The following is a 22,555-nucleotide window of genomic DNA, read 5'->3' on the forward strand; positions in this document are numbered from 1 at the left end:
TTTCAAAATGCAAACTCAATTTGTTGTGGGGAAGAAAAAGGTTCTAGATAGAAGAAGAACAGGGGAGCCGTAATTTTACACAGTAGAATTTTAGTGGGGAGAAGAAAAATCAGACCAAGAATATCTCAAGGCATTGATTCCAAGATAAATTCATAAACAAACCAGATAAATACTAAACTTCCACAGAGATACTGGGTTAAAAGCATAAGTAATAAGGCTTCTTACATCATAGAATTCTATTCAGGAACAGAAAAATAAAGAATAGAGCACACCTGAAGTGTAAGTCTAACTGTACATACGCTTAAACACACAAAACATGAAGAAATACAAGGAAAGGCTTCAGCCTTCAGGTGCGTCACGCATCTGTTTCTCCACATATCTTCCCTAATACCTCTTCCACCCTGCCCTTGCCACCTTAACTGAAATATAAATCCACAACATAGTTAATATCATTCAGAAACCAACATTAAATTCCAGAGACAGCAAACCAGTACACTACTAAAGAATTTTTTGAAAAAGAAAGAGAATACAAGTAATGACACACCAAGAAATAGAAATAATGATTTGACTTCTTATGACGAAATGCAAGAAGAAAAAAAGTACACATAAGAATAGAAATCATTTTTTGATATGCATTTGATAGAAAGCTGTACCATTGCCTTATAACTTCCATGACCAAGTTAAGAAACATTTAAAATTCAAGAGAATAAAAAAGAATTGCTCCGTTTATTAATGTTTTTTAGATGGTTCTTTTTTTTTTTTTTGGAAAAAGTGTTCTAATGTAACGTAAAGGTGAAAGTAATTTAGAGTGTTTTGTGTTTTGAGTTGTTTGTTAATGTTTTTATTTTGAAAAGAGAGAGGAAAAAAGTGTTATCAAACAATCTTTTGTCCTTAGAATAATGATGCAAACAAGACAAACAATAAAAGATGGATACAACAGAGGTGTACACCGAAAACATATTTAAAATAAAAGAAATAAAGTCCTCATAAGCAGCCCATGACAAAAGAACTATAAACAAACTGCAGATCTGTTCCAGGTTATTACCTTGACCATCTTTAGAGGATGGTAGCGATCTGTCACTTTTGCTCCCTCCTTTGCCATTCTCCTGAACTAGCCTATGCACCCGCGGTGACATTGAACTCAATTTACCATTGGCTGGAGTTGGCATAGAATGCCGCCTGATGAAACCATTTTCAATCTCATCTTCACCAAAGCTAGGGGATCCTTGTGCTCTAAGCTTTGCCTTGGCAGATTCAGTTGCAGCCATATAGCTGGGCAAAGTTGGAGTACGCTGTGAAACATTCTCCGAGTATTCCTGCTTTGCTGGGAAAGATCTTCTCCTGCTTCTGTGGTTCTCCTTGCTAGTTTGTTCTTCTTTTACATTTAGCTCCTCAGTTACCTTTGGGATATTATCAACTTTTTCAACAGTTTCCAGAGGAAGTCGCTCACCAGCAGGGTCAGCATGATGCAGCATATCAACCGTCTCCTCCAGAGCCAATGGTTCTGGAGGTATTTCTAACCCGGGCCTTTTAGAGTCTTTGGATAGTACCACTATTGGGTCATTTATTTTCTCAGAGAAATTATCAACACTCTTCTGAGGAACATCAGATGCTGTGGAGCTTGGCAGCTTTCTCATATTTAACTTTGGCTTCTCAGGCAGAGTTTCTGACCTATCAGGAGCCACTGAGTTGGATGCTGAAATTTTTCTCAAATTTCGTTTTACCCTCTCTAGTTCATTTTGATGATGTTCCTGCACTGCTTCTGCTTGATGGACCCTAGCTTTCCTAAGGTTGCGTCTGGACTTTTCACGCTCAGATGTGGAATGCAGTGGATTATTTTCAACATTTACGGTTGGAACCTTGCGCACACCTCGTTTTTCCGTGCTGAGTTCAGTTTCTCCTGTTTGAATGCGGTCCTGCTGTTTGTGAGCCTTAGAGTTGGGAACACCTTTTGGTTGTGGAAGTGGTCCCCTAAATTGAAACGATGACCAGTGTTCTAGCCAGTTCCAAGCTGAATTTGGTTCACCCGGATCATAGTGGAGGTTCAAGGGCATACCAGTAGGCGATGAAGCAAAAAGCTATAATAAGTAACATTGAGCACTATCAACTTCTATATCATGAGCTGTAACAAAAAGAATATATAAAATACCCTAATATCTTATTCCTTTATCACTTTGTCTCAATTTCTTATAATTTTATTTTTTCACATGAATATTTTAAAAATTAAATAAAAGAGGCCCACTTAAGCTTAGCAGTTTGAGCAATATCTGGTAAGCGACCAAAGTGTTACAGGGTCAGTCTACATTTAGAAAGATAATGATGACAATGATGATATGGCTACTTTATTTCCCTTAAAAGTGCACCACCTATACAATAGCTTGTATTATCTTTCCACACATCGCAGACTAGACGTGGATTAAACAGTATAAGGAAGTTGATTCTGAAAATGAAAACATGTTTTGTCCTCGTTTGCAAATCATGTACTAATTATACAAACGATGACTATCATAAAGTATCTAAAAAACCAAGATCCTGAATATACCTTACAAATAAAAGCATTTGCTAGCGGCTTTTCTGGCCTAGTGGCTGTATCTAATCCAAATAGCTCGACCCTCGTAACATCCTGCTAAAGAGATATTACAAAGACAGAATTAGATGCACAAGATATTAAAATGTTTAATACTGCACAGAAAATGTGATGAGCTTAACAAGAAATGAGCCTAACCAAGTAAATTAATACATCAACAAGGAAAACATAAAGATTTAGAAAGAGCAGTTGCAGGTCAAATGAAACCAATTTAGGTGTCCTTTGAAAACTTACCAGACTGCATCTTTTCTGCACTTCAAGCCCACAAGCAGAAAGTCTGACTCTTTGACCACGAACACGAGCCTGTAACTTAACAATCCCCTGCATGCAGCGCAAAGTAGCGACAGCCTGTCTCCTAACCAAGTGCCCACGAATAAGTGCTTGCAGCCTTATGATGCCCTTGAGAGCACGAAATGCCCGGCGAGCCTTCACAGATATTATGCTTAGATTAGATCAGTAATAGCTTTGAGATAACATTTAAATCTAACTTCATAGGAGGGAAGAAAACATTGCAAAAGACACATAGCGATCTCTGTTCTACAAATAGATAATTTAATTTTTTTTTTCAACTATTATCTAACTCAAAAATTGGCAATAGCAAATCATATTACCAATTTAATAATAAACCACTAAGAACATAGTTTACAAATTCCTAAAAATGCATTTTCTTTGTATGAGTGACTGTAGGAAAATTATGTTTCCACAGCTACTTCCACCAGAATACATGTCAGGAACTGAAATAAGACCCCCATACAACAGAAATCACAGACCTGCAATATCAATCCACCCCTAGACCCCACTCAATCCCGCTAAAAGATGAACTGAAGATACAAAAAACAATGTTTTTCTCAAACTTAGAAAACCATGAAACATTTAGATATATGGTATTTGTATCTTGATATTTCCATATTATGATTGTTCTTAATGATGTAAATTTTGATAAGAAACTTATCCCCTGCATAAAATGGTACTTCATTGCATCAAATTATATGTGGTTTTCACCAAGATATAATTCTTGTAATGACTTTCATGAGTTCTTTGAAACTATGCATGCTTTCAAATATGTGACATTGCAATAATAATAGATTATAGAAAACAAATATTTGCAACAGTCTACAATTAACCATTAAAATGTCAATTACAAAAACAAATCAGAAGCAACCTGAACTAAAAAGAAAATTGTATTGAAAACCCCAGTATATGATTAAGAGAGTACACCATGCATCCAGAAGATGAGGCATAAAACACATTAATGAACCTGAAAGATGGGTACTAGAAAGAATTGCAGAATTAACTTCAAATCTCCTGTTCATGTAAGTAACAATTATGACATTTCTTTTATGTTTCATGCAATAAAGCATTACCAAATAGCCTCTAAAAGCTGCCTGTGCCTTTGTAGCAGCTTGCTCATGCCTAGTAACCTCAGCACTGCCAGGTGAATCCAAACCCATGGTTCCTTTCGTATGTGCACCTTGCTTGCCCGGAAATGACACGACTGCATCATGTGGTAAGTTGGCACTCAGTCCCTTTTCTGAGTTTTCTTCAATTCTGTTAGAGGTATGAAGTGCCACATTTGAAATTACAGAAGGATTTACTGCCAAATCACTAGACACTGCCTTACAGGCAATGGTCGCCTCTTTATCTCTCGCTGATTTCTTGACATTGAATGAAATGACAAATTAGTGGATGCCAAAGTCAAATATTGCTTATAGAGTATATCAAAAACCAAATTAAAAGCATTTGCACAATTTTGACTATATATGCGGCAAGAGAGTAACATGCAACAGGAAAAATGTGAAATCATATCTTCTAAATACCGACTGGAAACATGGATGTGAAAAGATAGAAGTAGGTAGAGTAAAACTTCAAGTATGACATGAATTAGGTAGATGATATATAATACCTAGACAGAACACAAACTTCACATAAACATCTACACTTTGATCCAACCATCAGAAATAGGCTATAGTTGCAAAACGTTGATAATCAGCCCATGGAGACTCCATTTGGGCAAAAAGCCACACTTAGAAACCAAGCCTTCTAGGTAGCATAACAGAGCATAAATCATCACACGGCATCAGATCTTAGAATGTATGGCGTGGTGGCATGACAAAGATGATACCAACAAGATCTTAGTAAAACATGATGCGTTAAAGCATATACCTTGCATGGATGCAGAGAGAAAGAGTAGATCACAACTATGAACAACAATGGAATACTAAAAGGTATTAACTAAGTACCTTCAGAAAGCTTGATTTGGATGATTTCTTCCCAAAGAGTATGGTTTTAATCCACTTTCCTGGAGACTTTCCCATTGTAGTAAGGCCTATATCAATTATACTGAATCCGTATTTCTAATCCTGCATGGTTTCCACAAGTTAAAGGTCACCTATGAGCTAAAAAATAACATAATACAACTTTTATGCTGCACCAAAAATTTAAAACACCAAATATTATGTCATGCCTCCCAATCCGAACTTCATCTTTGAGCCAAGAACCTACATCTAACTAAATAGAAACAACCCAAAATCACAATCTACTTCAAACAAAAACTACACCGCTATTTCCGCTGGGAACAAAGAGCACCAAGACCATCTGAACAAAAACATCTGTTTATATTGCCAAATAAAAATTACCAAGATATATATGACTACTGTGACAAGAAAACCCATTTCTTGACTGGGTTGTTGTCCTTATGCATACCGTCAATTATTTAAAAACACAATTCAATCAGTCAGTATGCAGCTACAATATAGGTAACCACAAGATGAACACAAAAAAAAAAATCCTTCAGCTCACACTCAAAGAGCCCAGCAAGGAAATGGAAAACTCAAAAACAAAGCAGCAACCACAATCCACTTATATTTCCACTAAAATAAGTAACATTCGAGTAAGTAAAACACTTGAAGACAAATTACTACAAGCATAAGGCAAAAACGAAGACTTCATCTAAATACGCACCCGATTTGGTCGCTGCATAGTTTCTCAATGGAGTAAGAACTAGAGTGAGCTTAAGAAAACACAGTGCCCGCAAACCAATACAGAGAACAATATGAAAATCAACAAGCAACCCAGGAACTAAACGCTAAAACCAAACTAATTTACATTGATTAAACCCACCAAACTTTGAAATACAAGAGGTTCCCCACAAAGCAAAACTTACCCACAAACATGCCACTCAGTTATACAACTACATTCAGAGCATATACAGATATATATTAGAGCAAAATCAAAGTGGGTGCGAGCAATGTGACCCAGATCTGAGACATACCGGAGAAACAGAGAATACTGACAGTTAAGACGAATGAAATGTTTCAACTAAATGTTTACGCAGAAGGAGAGAGCAAAAAGTTTTAAACTTGAAAAAAAGAAAAAAATAAAAAATAAAAATAAGAAGAGAAAAAGACGGGAGAGAGAGAGAGAGAGAGAGAGAGAGAGAGAGAAATTGTTATATTGTTAAAAATAAAAATAAAAGCAAGTCAACGTTTTTGTTAAGTTTTTTGAATAATTTTTGTCATTATTTGGGGGATATTTTAATAATTCCTTTAAATTAGAGAATCTACCCTTCGATAAAAGCTTGATAAAGAGGTTGCAACAAAAGTGATAATTTAGAATAATAATATATTATTTTTATCAAGAAAAAATTAAATTTAAGGAGGAGATTGAGATTAATGTGAAGTTATTGTACCGTGTGTGACCATTTAGTAAAGTATATTTATTCTTTTAAAGTAAAGCGAGTAAATAAGCTTTTCTTAAGAAGTTCATAAATTTATGTATAATAATTGTCTACTACATAAATTTTATAAGTGTAAGAAAAAGGGATATTAATAAGATATGATCACACACTCATTTGATCCATTTATACTTAAGTTTCAATACATTTCCTATGTTAATATTCATTTTTTAACTTCCAAACGGTTCATAATACTTTAGGCTTACACGAGAGAGAGAGAGAGAGAGAGAGAAAAAAAAAAAGGAAAAAAAAGACACGACCTACTCTTGTGACTAAAATGGTAGAAAATAGTGGTTCGGCCATTACCGATAGCCAAAAACATGTAGTTTAGCATGATGCAATTCCCTTAAATGACAGCTCCAATTAATTGCAAGGGACATGTGGGTCGCCTTATATTATGTTTTCCGGACAACATAAATAAGTATACAACAAGGACCACAAATTGAAATTTTGGATCCCCTACCTTAGAAAAGACTTAATATTTTTGAAAAGAAGAAATTGTAGTTAAGTCTGAGTTGGGTCCTTCTCGGGGAGCACCGACAGCTTAGAGTGCATGGATTAATTAAGCCATCAGAAATAAATAGCATAAAGAATTCAATATTGGATGAGATGTAAAGGGCCATGGTTTCATTATTATTAAAAGCTGAAGCTAAAGAATTGAGATAATAAAATGGACCATGCTGATGTGACCATCAACCAATGTTTACTGATCGATGCCAGAAATTGAGATAAAAAAAAGTTTGCATGCACCTTCACACTATACATTCATCTAAACGCCTTTTCTTCTAAAGTGATGGTGAGATCTTAAAGTTTGGCTAACGATGCTAATTTGGCCAATTAGCAAGATTGATACTTTGCCGACACATTGTTCCAGGTCACGTCGAATATGTTCGGATCCATTTTGAAAGAGTTGAAAAAAAAAAAAAAAAAAAAAAAAAAACCCACGTTGGTCTGGCATAATTTTTTAAAGGGTACTTTAATATTTTTAATCCAAACTTTTTTTTTTTATTTGATATCAAAATAAAGGGAAAAGTATACGTATTCATTCAAAGTATCACTCAATTGTTAATATCTCTTCAAACTAACAATTGTGTCAATGTCCCCCCCAAATTTGACAAATCGTCCATCACTAGCAACTCCACCGAATTTGACCTTGGGTGGCCCATGCTGCTAATGACGTCCGCCTGTAATGACTATCAATCAAACATGGTTGCGCTGATCAAACTATAATCCATTGACACCAAGGTGACTCTGAACAATAAACTTGAATATAGAGTATAACTCGTATATTGGTAAGCACATGACCACCATCCATAAATGAAATATCATGTCATACGATGCAATTTAGTCATAGTCTTTTACATGAATACATGCTTTCATAAACAAGCTCACATGATGCATCATTCTATTTCCAAATATCCATTAACATTGAAAAATTAGTTCACGTATAATTTATGTGAATTGTAAGCATGTACGTTTAGATACAAAAAAACATTCATATTATAAAATGAATTATAATAATAAGTATTCATATGAACTTTATTTACCTAGGTCGTAAGGCTCATCCAAATAAACGTACAGAAACTCAACACCCTTGAAATATGTGAAAGATCTCAAATCATAACTTAAGCTAAGCTAAAACGGCCTAAAAATTAATTTGATAGCAAAATGATCATTCTGTCTGACCATTGTATGTTTGTTTATCGTGTCGAACAATCGATCATTCGGTTAGACCACTAAATGTTCATTGATTTGACATAAACTTCCATTTTTAGAAAGGTCATAGTTTAACCCATTATAATACGACCTAAGGTTCTATCACGTTTCTTATCATTGTCATAAATGTAAACTCAACGTCCATACACCTCCATGCTTATCAAACCATAACAAACCTCAAACCCATTATAAATCCAATCACAAATCGACGTCCAAGCATATAGATCCACATTTATAACTCCAAAAAGTAGGTTAATCATAGATAAGTGACTAGATATCACAACATAATTGTCACCCATAACCATCAAACTATTAATCATCATCAAACTCATAATACCCAACTTAAGAGCTTAGATATACAAACTCAAGAGTAAATATACGATTAATAAGCTAACACAACAAGGAAACAAAGTGATAACATGCTAACAACAACATTCAAAATGAGATTGAAGTAGAAGATTACCTCATCTTGGAAGTAACTCTCAAGATCCTTCCTCTTTCTCCCTTTCCCTCTATCTCTCTCTAGGCTTTCTAGAGGATGGGGACAGCAAATATAATTAAAGAGTTGAAGATATGCATTTAAAGTTGTACCATGCATGAAGAAAAGGGCTAAGATGTCGAAAATTTAATTATTGTAATTGCCAATCAAACATTCGGTCATCGAGTCAATAATTCATAGCTAGAATTGTATCAATGAATCATAAAATCCAAAAAAGTAAAAAATTTTACACTTCTCTCAACTCCAAACATCATAGGTTATAATTAGAGTATTATTAACCATAATAATTATTAGGATGTTACAAGTGTCCATATCATGATCTAATATTTATCGGAACAACTATAGAATCACGATCTAATATTTCTTTTATTATACTTTAGTTTACTAGCATACTTATGTTATCTTATATAATTACGTGAGATATGTCATTAGAATAATAATTAAGTAATTTTAATATATTGAGTGTATATTTCTTCAAATCTTGGTCATAACTCTCTTCTTATAATCTAAACTAGTTTAATTTTTTTTCTTCTCAATTATATATATATATATATATATAAAATTTAATTTTATAATGCAGCCATTTATATAGTCAACTTCAAGTTCTTCAACATACGAGAGAATTATTGACCACCAGAAACGACGTCGTTTAAGAGCAAACGCCATACCATTCGTCTCCAGGACTGACTTGCCTCTCTCGCTTCCAGAGCTCCTTAAACCCCAAATGGGTTATCTGGGCAGAGCTTCAAGGACCCTACAACCGCTCAAACATTTCTCTCTCGCTCACACTCCCTCTAAATTTGGCCCATTTTCCAATATACTCAAAGGCAACGCGCTATGTACCAGAATAGGAAACAACCATTTTGGTTTGAGTCATGGGTTTTCCTCTCATTCTCGCCAAAGCAGCGAAGAGAATGGCATAGATTTGAGCCAGTACCCTCCAGAGAGGATCAGAAACTTTTCCATTATCGCGCACGTCGACCACGGCAAGTCTACCCTCGCTGACAGGCTTTTGGAGCTCACTGGGACCATTAAGAGGGGCCATGGTCAGCCTCAGTACCTCGACAAGCTGCAGGTATATGAAACTTTCATGACTGCTTTTGTTTTTTTTGTTTTTTTTTTTTGGGAAAAAATGTGAACTGGGTATTGAATGAATTTGTATTACTTTGGACTTGGAGTATATGGTACTTTTAATGGGTTTGTTCCTGAGTGAAGTTTATATTAGCTTTCTTAGAGAATAGAAAATAAAAGAAATTTATAATTGGTTCTTTGCATGATGGCGTGGTTTGAAGCCATCGTTCATTCTTTAGCTAGTAAGGATGATGATTAACAAGACACTCATTTTTATTGTGGTTGGCAATTCGTGATAGTTTATCTACTAAGGACAAGATGTTGAAATTGGGTAATTCATCAAAAAAAGTTGTTGAAATGGGGTATGGTAGGGGATATGAAATGCTTATTTTGTCACCATAGCATTGAATGTAGGGAGCATTTATTTTTTGAATGTGGGTGGAGCAAAAGGTTATGGAGAGAGGTAATGCTCAAATGCCTTGTTAACCCCATATGTTTTGGTTGGGATGAAGTTGTAAAGGAAGGTGTGAAGGCTTGGAAGGGTAAAAAGCTGCATAGCAATGTTTGTGAATTGGCTTTGGGTGCTACCGTTTACAATATTTGGAAGCATCCAAATAATATCAAATTTTGTACTCGGGTGAATTCTGAAAGGAAAATAGATGTTCTAGTAATTCTAAACGTCATACTCATGTCCCTCTTATGTCCATCTAAAACTGATGTAGCTTTTAAAATCACCATTTGATCAAAATCCAATAATGATCTATCATAAATCAAACGGTGATTTTAAAAGCCACATCATTTTTAAAGGGACACAAGAGAGACATGGGTATGACGTCTAGAATTACTCAGGATGTTCAGTTACAATGCCACTAATGTCAAGCTTTGTGAAAATTGGGGTATTCCTTTGAGTGTTATGGATTTGAATGGCTGAAGGGATGCTATAATGGTTGCTGCACTGGTAGCAGGGCAGTTGGTTTTCTTTGCTCTGTTCTGTTAAGATTTGTTGGTTTGCTCAATGTATAGTTGTCGGTTTATTGGATTTTGTATTGTTTGATTGTTAAGTCTGTAGGTTCAGGGATTTTATTGTGGGGGTCTGGCTGAGTATGGATAGTTGTGATTTTGTTTGTGCGTTTGATTGTTGTAAAGTTTCTGGGTTCCAGCCTGGTGTTACTAGCCTGCTGGAGTGTTCTTTGTATCTTTTGTGTTTGGAATGAAAAATCTTATTCATCCAAAAAAAAAAAAAAAAGAAAAAAAAACCTCTCTAACCCAGCCAAAAGAATATAATGCTACATTGAACATGGAATAATAAGACAGCTCATTCATTAGAAAATAGGGACTTGGTTTTAAATAAGTTCTGTTTGTCAAATTTCTATCTATAAGATATTGGGTTTCTTTGGGAGTTATGTAAGCTTGAGTTAATGGTGGAAAAAGACTCTTGTTACACTTTATGCAGTTTCTGTGTTACAGGAATGCTGTATTACTTGATTTGTATTCGATATGCCACTTGTTTGATGAAATCTGGACTGTAATAGGTAGAGAGAGAAAGGGGAATCACGGTGAAAGCTCAAACAGCAACCATGTTCCACAAATACAACCTTCATGGTACTGACAAAAGTGATGTGCAAGACCAACCAAGTTTTCTACTGAATTTGATTGACACACCTGGTCATGTGGATTTCAGCTATGAAGTATCAAGATCCCTGGCAGCTTGCCAGGGTGCTCTTTTGGTTGTTGATGCTGCCCAGGGTGTTCAAGCACAAACTGTTGCTAACTTTTATCTTGCTTTTGAATCTAACCTGACAATAATACCTGTCATAAATAAGATTGACCAGCCAACTGCTGATCCTGATCGTGTTAAAGCACAACTAAAGTCAATGTTTGATCTCGATCCTAGTGATGCTCTTTTAACATCTGCCAAAACAGGGCAGGGTCTGGAGCAAGTCCTTCCTGCAGTTATAGAGCGCATACCTCCTCCACCTGGGAAAAGTGGTTCACCCTTGCGTATGCTTTTACTAGATTCGTATTATGATGAATACAAAGGAGTCATATGCCATGTTGCAGTTGTTGATGGTATGCTGCATAAGGGGGATAAGATTTCATCCGTGGGGACTGGCCAAGCTTATGAAGTTTCAGATGTTGGCATCATGCATCCTGAACTCACTCCCACTGGTGTCCTTCATACTGGACAAGTGGGATATGTTGTGAGTGGCATGCGTTCAACCAAAGAGGCTTGTATTGGAGACACTCTTTATCATAGTCGAAGCATTGTAGAGCCCCTTCCAGGTATATATATTTCTGTATTCTTTTTTTTCTTTTTCTTTTTTTGGGTGGGGGTTCTGCAATGTGATTAAAAAAAGAAGAAGAAGTTTCTGCAACCTCCTGTTTCATGCACTTATTGTTGCTATTTGCAACTAGGCTGTGCGTGTTGAGAATTGAATTGACATCCCCTAAAAAAAGTGTGAGTTGAAACCTTCAAATAAGGCTCACATTTCTGAAGTCGTCAGTGCATGCTGAGAAAAATGTGGATGCACACCTTGACAGTATAAGACAATGAAAGTAGTCTTTACTATGCAGAAGATTGTGGAAATTCACCTTCCCCCTTCAAGTGTGGTGGTGAATTAATCATGATTTGGCATTTTCTTCCCCAGAGAAATTATTGACAAATAATCTCATGTAAAGCAAAGAGAAAGAGTTAAAAATTATGCTATATATATATATATATATACACACACGATGCATGCTAGAGTATTTTTTATTTTCTTAAAAAAAGAAGATAGAAACCAGATGAGCTTTGAGACTGTTAATTAACATGTGGATCGTATGCAAATATTCCATTTATCAACTTATCCAAAAAAAAAAATTAACATGTAAATTGTGTGTGACAGACACTAGTCTATATAAGATATGTGAACTTATTTCAGTGGGTTTTGGAGCTTCATAAGCAACATATTGAGAATTGAATTGACATCTCCTAAAATAAGTGTGAGTTGAAACCTTTAAATTATGTGAACTTATTCTATAAGATATGTGAACTTCTTTCAACGGGTTTTGGAGCTTGATAAGCAACATAAACAAGCTATTTAAGCTGAGGAATATGATCTGTATCTATAGGGATCACTTGCTGTTTTCTTATTGGCTTATAATAGATAGCATGGCATGCGAAGTTTTAGAAGAAAGTTGATAAAAATAATGACTGGAAATGTATATGTTTTAGTTGGATGACTACCTGATGTTTCGTCATGTCAAGTATTAATATTGGCTTTTCCCTGCAAGCGATAGATCTCTTGTATAATGGATTTAAAAAATATTCCCACGCCTAGGAACCCAGTTGCAGTGTAAATGGTATTGCTTGATAAATAAAAACTTGAAATTTTATACAGACTTGCAGATATGCAGTTTACAAGCATACATAGCGATAACAGAAGGCGATTCTGTGTCTTGGGATGATATATTTTTGTTGGGTTATACCCTTTGTAGCACTCTCTTCTTGCCGATGTTCATGCATACCTCATTGTGATGTTTAGTGTGTTGAATCTGTCTATGGGATTGGTAAATCCATTGCAGCAATCATGCGGTCATGAGCTTCCTGCTTATCCACTGGGAAAAAACTTTTTACTAATTGCATTTTAAACTAAGGCTGCAGAGAATTGACTAATGTTGCTTAGAATGTAATTTCTTTTTAATGAATGCACTGAGTGACAACTGTGAGATTGTTAGAATCCTGTTGATTGGGGTGTTTAAAATTTGAAACATAAAGGTATTAATTAATGCTGGGCAATTTGTTCTGCCCCGGTCTAGCTTTGGCTCGGCAGCCAAACGTCATATTTGTAAAAGCTTCTGTTGTTATTGCTAGCCACTGCCAACGATTCCATGAGATTATCTCTAGCATAGTTACTGGAGGTAATGGCTGTGTCAATTTTACTATTTAACCATTATGATTGGACTGTTTTCTCAATTTAATTTATTTTTTTCCTCAGAGGAGAGGGATTATTACTAATTTTGGGGATACTGACTTCTTTCTTTCTTTCTTTTCTTTTCTTCTTCTTCTTCTTCTTCTTCTTTTTTTTTTTTTTTTTTTTTTACAATGAATTTTTATTAGGTTTTCTTATAGTAAATAAATGTTTTGGCTGCAATTTGATTTCAGATTTTCCAGGTCCTGACACCTACCTTATGCATGTGTGCTTTTGTATGCTTTCGAAATGTAGGATTCAAGCCTGTGAAACATATGGTCTTCTCTGGTGTTTATCCAGCTGATGGATCTGATTTTGAAGCTCTCAATCATGCAATAGAGAGACTGACATGCAATGATGCTAGCGTCTCCGTCGCTAAAGAGAGTAGCACTGCACTAGGGCTGGGTTTTAGGTGTGGCATCCACTATTGACTTGTTTCTTTTACTTCTTAGAAGAAGGATTCTGCTCCTACTACCACTTGACATTTGAGCCTTTTCATATGGAGTACATTTTTTGTATGCTTATTGTGTTCTACCTACAGGTGTGGTTTCTTAGGCTTACTTCACATGGATGTTTTCCATCAGCGGCTTGAACAGGTGATCTTTCTCGTCTTTTGTTAATAGAAAACCAAAAAACTGTGTTTGGTTATTTATAAGAGTTCTTCTCATTCAGGATAAAGACTGCTATTGAACATAATATCTAGAAAGTGGCATTGGGATTTGCCATGCGATAAATATAACATGATATCAAGAATCTACTTTTAATTGAACATATCTGTGTCTGGTGTCTGCTCTACATGGTCAAGTATTATGTAGAGCTGAAGTTCAATGACATGATATTTGTTCGTAAATCATACTTTTTAGATATATTCTGCTTAGTGTTTTCAATACCTTTGCTTTTTGGCCTATTAATATTGAGACTCATGTCTGTTTATGCAATAACAGGAGTATGGAGCTCATGTTATTTCTACTGTTCCAACCGTTCCTTATATTTTTGAGTATTCTGATGGAAGGTATGTAATGTAATCTTGTGTCTGTGAGATAGTTTTCCCATCTGCTTTACCAAAGATTTTTTTGTTGGTCCTTTTTCTAGCAAAGTTCAAGTACAGAATCCTGCTGCATTTCCCTCAAATCCCAAGCAACAAGTTACAGCTTGTTGGGAACCTACTGTAATAGCTACAATTATCATCCCTAGTGAGTAAGCTCTCATATTCCCTTGTCATAGTTACTTTTTGGTTGCATGCAAAGCATTTATTTATCCTGTCTTCATTTTTTGTCCGTTGAAGGTATGTGGGGCCTGTTATTACCCTATGCTCTGAACGGAGAGGGCAGCAGTTGGAGTATTCATTCGTTGATAGGTAGCTTTTGCACCAAAATTGGTCTTAAATGATATGTTAAGTATCCTCAGTGGTTCAGTTTTTGTATGGGTTAGCAGAATGTGTAATCAAGCTACTATTATGTGCCCACAATTGAAGGGTCTCACCTTAAATGTTTTGTTGATCCCTTCATTTTCTTTCCTTTTTTTTCCCCCTAGAAATTTAGTGATTTGGGTGTTATATAGAGACAGGCCATTGTATGCTTCATTGCTCATAGTCATAGGTTGTTAGTAAGTCATGATGCTGCATTTTAATTGATTACTTGTAATTTTTAGATTAAGTAACCGTAGACAAACTCATTTATATTTGAAATATTGATATCTGTTTAATACATGCAGTCAGCGCGCATTTATGAAGTATCGCTTACCTTTGAGGGAAATTGTTGTTGACTTTTACAATGAACTGAAAAGTATAACGTCAGGATATGCCTCATTTGATTATGAGGATGCTGAGTAAGTTTCTCTCTCTCTCTCTCTCTCTCTCTCTCTCTCTCTCTCTCTCTCTCTCTCTCTCTCTCTCTCTCTCTCTCTCATGACCCGCATGCGCGTACATAGGTTATTATATAAATTAGTTTCATGGCAGCCTCATGCATGGCTTTGAGTGTTGATGTCACAAGTAGCTAGGTTGTACATCCAAGAAATGGCCATATCTCCTAGCTTTCAGTAAAGTGAGGGTTGAATAGTTTCCCCTCGTTTGATGCATTTTATGGGTGTGATTGACAGATATCAAGAATCTGATCTGGTGAAACTTGATATCCTCTTGAATGGACAATCAGTTGATGCCATGGCTACCATTGTTCATAACTTGAAGGCACAACGTGTTGGTCGTCAACTGGTTGAGAAACTGAAAAAATTCATAGACAGGTCTGTCTATCTGGTCTTAATTGCCAATTTTGTTTTTGTTTCTGTATCTTTTTCTGGTTTATTCCAGAGTAGCCAATTATGTTAATGATTTTGAGCAGGCAAATGTTCGAGATAACAATACAAGCTGCAATTGGATCGAAGGTCATTGCGAGGGAGACGTAAGTTCTGTTTTAAAGTTTTTAGAAGGTCATCATGTCTGGTTTTGGTAAATTCTTCATGGTAAAAAGGGACTGAAACTTTTTAAATCTCATGCATAATTATTGACCTGGGGTAATATTCTAATTCCTTAGTAAGTTCTCTCATTGGTTTTATTTGTGACAAATTTTTTGAAGTGTTTTCATTGCAAAGTTGTATATTTGATTTCATTTGTCACGGACAAAATTTCTAAGATTTTCATTGCAAAGTTTCATCCCCCATTTTAGTGTAACCGCTTCTTTAACTTTCACTGTTCGCCTAAGTCTGTCTACTTTGATTTTAGGATTTCGGCTATGAGAAAAAATGTTCTTGCAAAGTGCTATGGTGGGGATGTTACTCGGAAGAGGAAATTGTTGGAGAAGCAAAAGGAAGGAAAGAAGCGAATGAAACGCGTTGGTTCTGTTGATATACCTCAGGAGGCATTTCATGAACTTCTGAAGGTTTCATGAAGAAAATGTCCAAAGAATTGGCCATATTTGGAACTGGTAATGTCAGCTCATCCCTTATGTTCCTGTTGGCCATATTTGGAACTGGTAATGTCAGTTCATCACTTATCTTCCTGTCAGGTGTTAAGGTTTATTACATTATCGATTACAGCTAAGACATTGTGCATATGGGTTAAAATTTTAATGTGTAATGGGAGGGAATTCCACTCGTTTAAAAGTAGAAGGGAATTTCAAAAATTTGTAATGAGGTTGTTGACTTTAAGTTAGTTCCCAAACTAATTCCCCTTTTGCAAAAAACTCTTCCCCCAGGGTTAATACAATACAGACTATTGTAGTTTGTGGGTATTATAATAACAATCATTCTTCAATTGTCGCCGAGTGGCTAAGCCCCTCTTTGCTCGTTTTCAGGTTTATGGTTGTGAGAAAAAGTGATGGGAAAGGCTGTTGGAAAAAGCAAAACGAGGAAAGAAGCAAATGAAGTGCGCCACCTCCTTGGGTGGCCTTCTGATGAGCTGCCAGAGCTTTCGAGTAGACAAGAAAAATGACCACATCTGGCCATGGATGATTTTTTCCTCTTTACAAGTAGCACAAATGCTTTCTAGCAACAAAATTTAGAGATACTGGCAAAATTCCCATGTTTTGGGGTTATTTTTGGTGAGTATCACAAGTTCTTATAGAATTTCCCTTTGGTTGGGGGCACAGTGGATATTCCGCTGGTTGGCGTGTTTCAACATTCCTCTGTTGATGCATGCACATAAAGGCCCGTTTTTCCCTTTGTGACTTCTATTGATAAGATTAACCGAGATTAATAGTTCGACTTGATTCTTGAAGAGTGAGTACTATATCTAGTCAAAGGCGAATACATGCCTATTTTACTGCCACAGTTATATAGAAGTAAATTGATTCCTTGAGATGTTATTAAAGAGGCAATTTTGTTTTTGCTCATTCAAGAAATAATGAGTTAAGGTTCCCTTTTTATATCATTTTTCTGCGCGCATGAACTTTTAACTTGCTCTACATTTCTGAAAACCTGGCTTGTATAGATCTGCATTTTACTTGATATTGCATTTTACTTGATATTGAACAGAGGAAAGAACAGGAGACTACTTATGTTCAAAGGATGACTTTTACTGTCATGGTTTCAGGGCAATGTTGGCCCATCCTATATTGCCAGCGTAATGTATAAAATGTATGCAAAAAAAAAAAAAAAAAAGCCTGTATGGGAGGCGTTGTCAAAAAAGGAAAAAAGGAAGCTTCAATCATCATGACATCCCAGGCGATATTATTTAAGACCCATCAGTTCATCTGATCCCTAATGACAGAAGAAGTAGATGTAGAACTACTCTTGGAGATGGATAATGGCAACGGAGGCTGTAGAAGCATCAAGCCTGCTGTGTGGGAATTCGGTGACGCAAATCTGTTGAAGAAGCTTGATGCACATGCTTTCCCCTTTTGGGTCAATGGATCAGGAGAAACTGCCTGAATTGGCTCCCCTCCACCTTGGTTATCATGGGTTGCACCGCCGCCCACTATTGATGAAATGGTGGCGGCAATAGCAGATCGGAAATTCGGGTCTGTTGCAATGGCCTTGGTTAGGGATTCTGTTAAAGACTGTTGAGAAGAAGCCTGGTGGGTCTTTTCCAAATAAGATTGGTAGAAATGTTCTTGGGATTGTTTCCCAAGATTTATGGACCCAGCGTGGGTTTTGTTGTAGGGTATTGCACTATAACTAGGGTATCCAGTGCCCCAAGTCGTTGGTAGAATATTGTTGGATTCTGAGGATGAGAAGCTTAAACTTCTTGAAGGAAATCTTGGGTTTGAAGCAAAGCTTGAAGGTAATCTGTTGAAAAGAGTGGATGAAGAGAATGGAGAGGTAGTGAGGTCTAGAGTGACTGTTGGGAAAAGGGGCGCCGGCGAGGAAGAGTTTGGCAAGTAAAATTGTTTTGTTTTTGAATTATCCAAGAGATTGAAATTTAATCCATTGAATACCGGAGCAGCAGTTGCAGTGGCCGTGGGACCGAGGCCGGGTTGAGACATTGACGAACCTGACAATAGCATGGAAGCGGCAGCGGAAGTGGTAGAAGCCATGGCAGTGGCTGAAACTGGAAGGGGGTGGTTGTGGGTTCCTTCATAGGTGGTGATCAAGATGGACATGTCGTCAGAACATCTTTGCACCTGTAATCATGTAAATGAGTACTGTCAAATCTTTAATTTGACGAAACATAGAAAACATTTTGTACTACCATTAATTATATGAAAATGAATAGGGATTAAGGCCTTAATTAGAAGATATTGATACCTGTTTTCTTACTGGGCATTCTGGTGCAACTGTGCAACGATAGTATGCTCGCGGGCATGGGTTTCCTTTAGCTATTTTCTGTCCATATTTCCTCCATTGGCATCCATCATTCATCTGTACGAAAGACATGTATTACATGCAATTGAACGTGTATATCAAGTGATATATATTAGAGATAGAGAGAGAGGAAAAAAAAAAACTAAGAAAAACTTCACTTACCACATGATTTTTTATTACTTTTGTAATCTTATCCTTAAACTTTAAAAGTGTAAATTTAGTGCATCCATCTTTCAATTTTTTTTCAATTTCACATCTCGGTTAAAATTTTCCGTTAAATCATATACTTATATTTTTTATTTTTTAAAAAAATAATTTTTTTTTCGAAAATTCAGGCACGAGTATTTTTGCAAATTCTGTTAAATCCTTATCAACGCCTAAATCTTTGCAATTTTTTTTTTTCCTAAAAAAAATGAGAAATATTTTAAAAATTTTGACACCCTTCATTTAAAAAATTCTAACAAATGATTGAAATTGAAAAAATTGCAAGATTAATATACTTTTTAAGTATGATTATAAAAGTGATAAAAGATCAAGAGTGATACTATATGAGTTAGCACTAACCGTTGGAGTGTCACATCTAGCTCTCACAGAAACCCTAGCTCTCTTCACAGGGGCTTGCTGTGAAACTTCATCATCTCCATTTCTCATTGTCTTTAGAGTTTTACTTGGTAGCCATGTCTGATCAGCAGCTTGCTTAGGCTCTTCCAAACTAGTCTCGGGGCTTGCATCAGAAACAAGCTCCGTAGAAAGTTGAAACTTGGAGTCCAATCCAAGAGTAAGGCTGGCCTTCCATTCCTCATAATTGGTACTACTTTTGCTATTGCTAGGGTTGCTGGCTTTCTCGTCTTTCTTGGGCTCGCTCGGACTTCTTCCGAGACAAAGCGATACAAGTTCAGGTTCTTCAGTTTCATCATGTAAGGGAGCTGGTGATGACTCTGTAGATTTCTTGGGAGATTCCTGTTTGATGATGTCGAAGAAACGCAGCTGAAGAGAATGGTAATCCTTCTCGATTTGCTCCAACATCACTTTTAATCTTTCATTTTCTTCTTTCACCTCCCCCATTTCCGCTTTGGCAGATTCAAGTTCATTCACCTACTCCAGAATAATATATATTAATCATCCCAGTGATTCTTAGAATTTATTATTTATCTACGTTTTGAAAATTTAGAGAAATTAAAATATACAAATGTCGACAAGTTTCAATTTCATATTAAAAAAAAAAAAAAGTAGCTAGTAGTATAGAAAAATGCAAACTTAAATTAAGAAGAAAATCACATTCTTGTAATAAAAGCCGAAAATAATTAAGCTCGAGTTTTCATGAGAAACCATCAACATATACGCACATAGCTTCTTATAATTAATGATTTTATTTAAAGTTTTCAAGATCGTATATTAGAGATGTTGTATACATTTACTAATAGAATAACATATAAAAGAAAGAAAATGAAAGGAATTTAAGTAATTAATATCGATCAAATGGTTACGTACGTACGTGCATGTCTATAAATTAATATAGACAGAAATTAAAACAGTTTTAAGTTTCTTCTTTTTGTGGTTTTCTTCTAGAATTGTACTCTCTTATATTTTGTTATTTTTACTTATTTATTCTGATTGTAAAATAATTGAGAAGTGCAACCTTATATCAGCTGCCTTTGGTGTTAGGTACGTATTGTATTCTGAAGTTAGGATTTCTATTAGACTATCTGTATCATATATAAAGTGCCTTGCCAAATTAACTCCATTTTATCAATCTTTTCTGATTCTTCAATTCCTTTTCTTCTAATTTTCTTGGTTAATTAATTTTGTTCTCTTTGATTTTAATTTTTTCCACAGTTAAGAAATTCTCCTGGATTTAAAAGTCGTTAGTACTAGCTTGGATCCAACCATAAAGCATAATAATGCAGGAATTAATATTACAGGCTTAATTACAGCATCGATCTTGTTGGTCAATCAAATTAATGAGAAAAGGATGCATTTCCATGCATGGAACGACTGTGCGCACATCCTATGACTTTCTAGACATCCTTAATTACATATGTACGTGATATATATATGGACTTAGTTCTTTGATCTTACCATTTTTCACAAAAATGTGCGTTGACCATATATAGCCACGTAAATGACTAAATGGTTACAAGGAATTATAAACCCAAATTTTCTTCAAAAAATAACGCAGAGAGAGAGAGAGAGAGAGAGAGGGGTACCTCTTTGCCATTTCCCAAGTCCTTGTAGCCTGTTGAAGATCGGTTCAAGCTGCCGATCTCATGCAATACTCTTCTACTTTGAACCTAAAATATAGCAGTGGAATTCATGAATGATTCTACTCATCCTTTCTCTCAAACAGTATATATAATAAAATAAAGGCCAAAATTATGATTTTTTTTTTTTTCCTGAATCATATGCCGTATATCGATCATCTTTCAACCATATTCTTCTAATATTGATGTGGCATTTAGATCACACGTTGATATCATAAAATCCAATATATGAAAATACACAAAATGAAATCTTTTAAATATTAAAGTAAACAAAAATATTATAGCAGATAATTAACGTGGGTATTAATTGCGTGTCTCCATATATTATGATTTTATGAGATCATCAATGTTGTCTAATACGCCATGTGTATTAATTAATTACATGGTCATGCATACAAAAATGTCAGATTAATAATTGTTATTCATATAGTAATAGTAAGACATAGTAAAGATAATATTGAAATATTTTGAAAAGATCAAGCATTAAATTGAAAAGATCAATTCTTCAAAAAAAAAAAAAATTGAAAAGATCAACTGTTGATGGGCAAGATTAAATTTTGACACGTAATTTAGATACCAAAGTCATATTTTGATCTAAATTAACAAGACATTTAAATTGGCTAACAACTAGCTTCAACAACCAAAAAAAATCCAAGATTTTTTAAATTCATTAATTGATGAAGAAAGTTAATTCTCCTAACATGCATGATGATTAGATGGGCCATAACCAACAACCTATGCTGTATTCTAAGGAAACGTTTCTCTATGTTGAGTTGATCAAATTCATCAGGTGAAGATGGAAATGACTCTGGTTCTTGGGTCAAGACAAAAACTGATCAAGACATCCTTAGAAAAGGAAAATCGGGAAAAAAAAAAAAAAAATTGTAGTTAAAGTGGAAACGTTGATAATATTCTTTGAGAAATTCAATTCAGATTTCCATAGAATACGTACCAATACCTTTATGAAGATCCCAAGAACAAAAAACTTGAAAAAGCTTAAAACAAAGCTGAATTGATCACAGAAGGGATAAAGCTTTTAACAAACCTGTCTAGCCTCTTGGGTCTCATGGTCGATAGATTCAAAACTGTTTTCTTCTGCAGCGACACCAGAAGAAGAGCATGGCATTTTCAGCATGCCATCCATTTCTAGAGAAGTAGATCTCCTTTGCTCTTCAAGCTTTATATACACAAAAACAACCAACTGCGGGCTTTTAGACTTTGAATAAACATATGCATATCCCAGTGCTTATCTATCCCCAGCACGCAGTCACACCTAAAATGTCAACACCCCAACCACGCTCTCACTGTTTTTATATTGTTAAACGTTAATTAAAAGATTAAACTATTTAAGAAGAATTCAGTTTCAACGTTTCACAGTTAATACACAAATGAGTTTTAACGAGAGAGAGAGAGAGAGAGAGAGCTGGATTTTCGGAAGCTGATTGTGTAATATATATATATATATTGTTTAATTGTGTTGTACACTCTGTATCTTTTAGTACT

At 35.4% G+C, this 22,555-nt stretch overlaps 3 protein-coding genes across 8 annotated transcripts; 1 reads left to right on the plus strand and 2 right to left on the minus strand.

The window, feature by feature from the left end:
* Positions 1 to 133: 133 nt before the first annotated feature.
* On the minus strand, positions 134 to 5,964 carry LOC133859723 (protein IQ-DOMAIN 31-like). Of its 4 annotated transcripts, none has more exons than XM_062295240.1 (7): positions 5,859 to 5,964; positions 4,828 to 4,947; positions 3,952 to 4,242; positions 2,822 to 3,013; positions 2,543 to 2,623; positions 1,046 to 2,078; positions 134 to 419 (listed from the first exon to the last, which is right to left on the minus strand). In XM_062295240.1, exons 2-7 carry the CDS (start codon positions 4,900 to 4,902, stop codon positions 385 to 387), a joined length of 1,707 nt encoding a protein of 568 aa, XP_062151224.1. In that variant the 5' UTR covers positions 4,903 to 4,947; positions 5,859 to 5,964; the 3' UTR covers positions 134 to 384. The 4 variants fall into 4 exon arrangements, with proteins under 4 accessions (XP_062151224.1, XP_062151221.1, XP_062151222.1 ...); XM_062295237.1 differs by having other exon boundaries at positions 2,543 to 2,626; XM_062295238.1 differs by having other exon boundaries at positions 2,543 to 2,626; positions 5,751 to 5,879.
* Positions 5,965 to 9,209: 3,245 nt separating this feature from the next.
* Positions 9,210 to 17,610, plus strand: LOC133859726 (translation factor GUF1 homolog, mitochondrial). 3 transcript variants are annotated; one of them, XR_009898794.1, is made up of 13 exons: positions 9,210 to 9,610; positions 11,139 to 11,889; positions 13,812 to 13,968; positions 14,098 to 14,152; positions 14,501 to 14,568; positions 14,649 to 14,753; positions 14,842 to 14,913; positions 15,270 to 15,383; positions 15,654 to 15,794; positions 15,893 to 15,952; positions 16,273 to 16,474; positions 16,844 to 17,089; positions 17,523 to 17,610. XR_009898794.1 is itself a non-coding variant. In XM_062295242.1 (12 exons), exons 1-11 carry the CDS (start codon positions 9,260 to 9,262, stop codon positions 16,436 to 16,438), a joined length of 2,040 nt encoding a protein of 679 aa, XP_062151226.1. In that variant the 5' UTR covers positions 9,210 to 9,259; the 3' UTR covers positions 16,439 to 16,474; positions 16,844 to 17,418. The 3 variants fall into 3 exon arrangements, 1 of the variants encoding a protein (XP_062151226.1); XR_009898793.1 differs by lacking the exon at positions 17,523 to 17,610 and having other exon boundaries at positions 16,273 to 16,522; positions 16,844 to 17,418; XM_062295242.1 differs by lacking the exon at positions 17,523 to 17,610 and having other exon boundaries at positions 16,844 to 17,418.
* Positions 17,611 to 17,664: 54 nt separating this feature from the next.
* LOC133859727 (WRKY transcription factor 72A-like) lies at positions 17,665 to 22,272 on the minus strand. The gene is made up of 5 exons (XM_062295243.1): positions 22,098 to 22,272; positions 20,999 to 21,082; positions 19,356 to 19,886; positions 18,735 to 18,848; positions 17,665 to 18,610 (listed from the first exon to the last, which is right to left on the minus strand). The coding sequence occupies exons 1-5, from the start codon at positions 22,194 to 22,196 to the stop codon at positions 17,732 to 17,734; spliced, it is 1,707 nt and encodes a 568-aa protein (XP_062151227.1). The 5' UTR covers positions 22,197 to 22,272; the 3' UTR covers positions 17,665 to 17,731.
* Positions 22,273 to 22,555: the final 283 nt, after the last annotated feature.

Source organism: Alnus glutinosa, chromosome 2, assembly GCF_958979055.1.
Source record: "Alnus glutinosa chromosome 2, dhAlnGlut1.1, whole genome shotgun sequence".
NCBI classification, from domain to species: domain Eukaryota; kingdom Viridiplantae; phylum Streptophyta; class Magnoliopsida; order Fagales; family Betulaceae; genus Alnus; species Alnus glutinosa.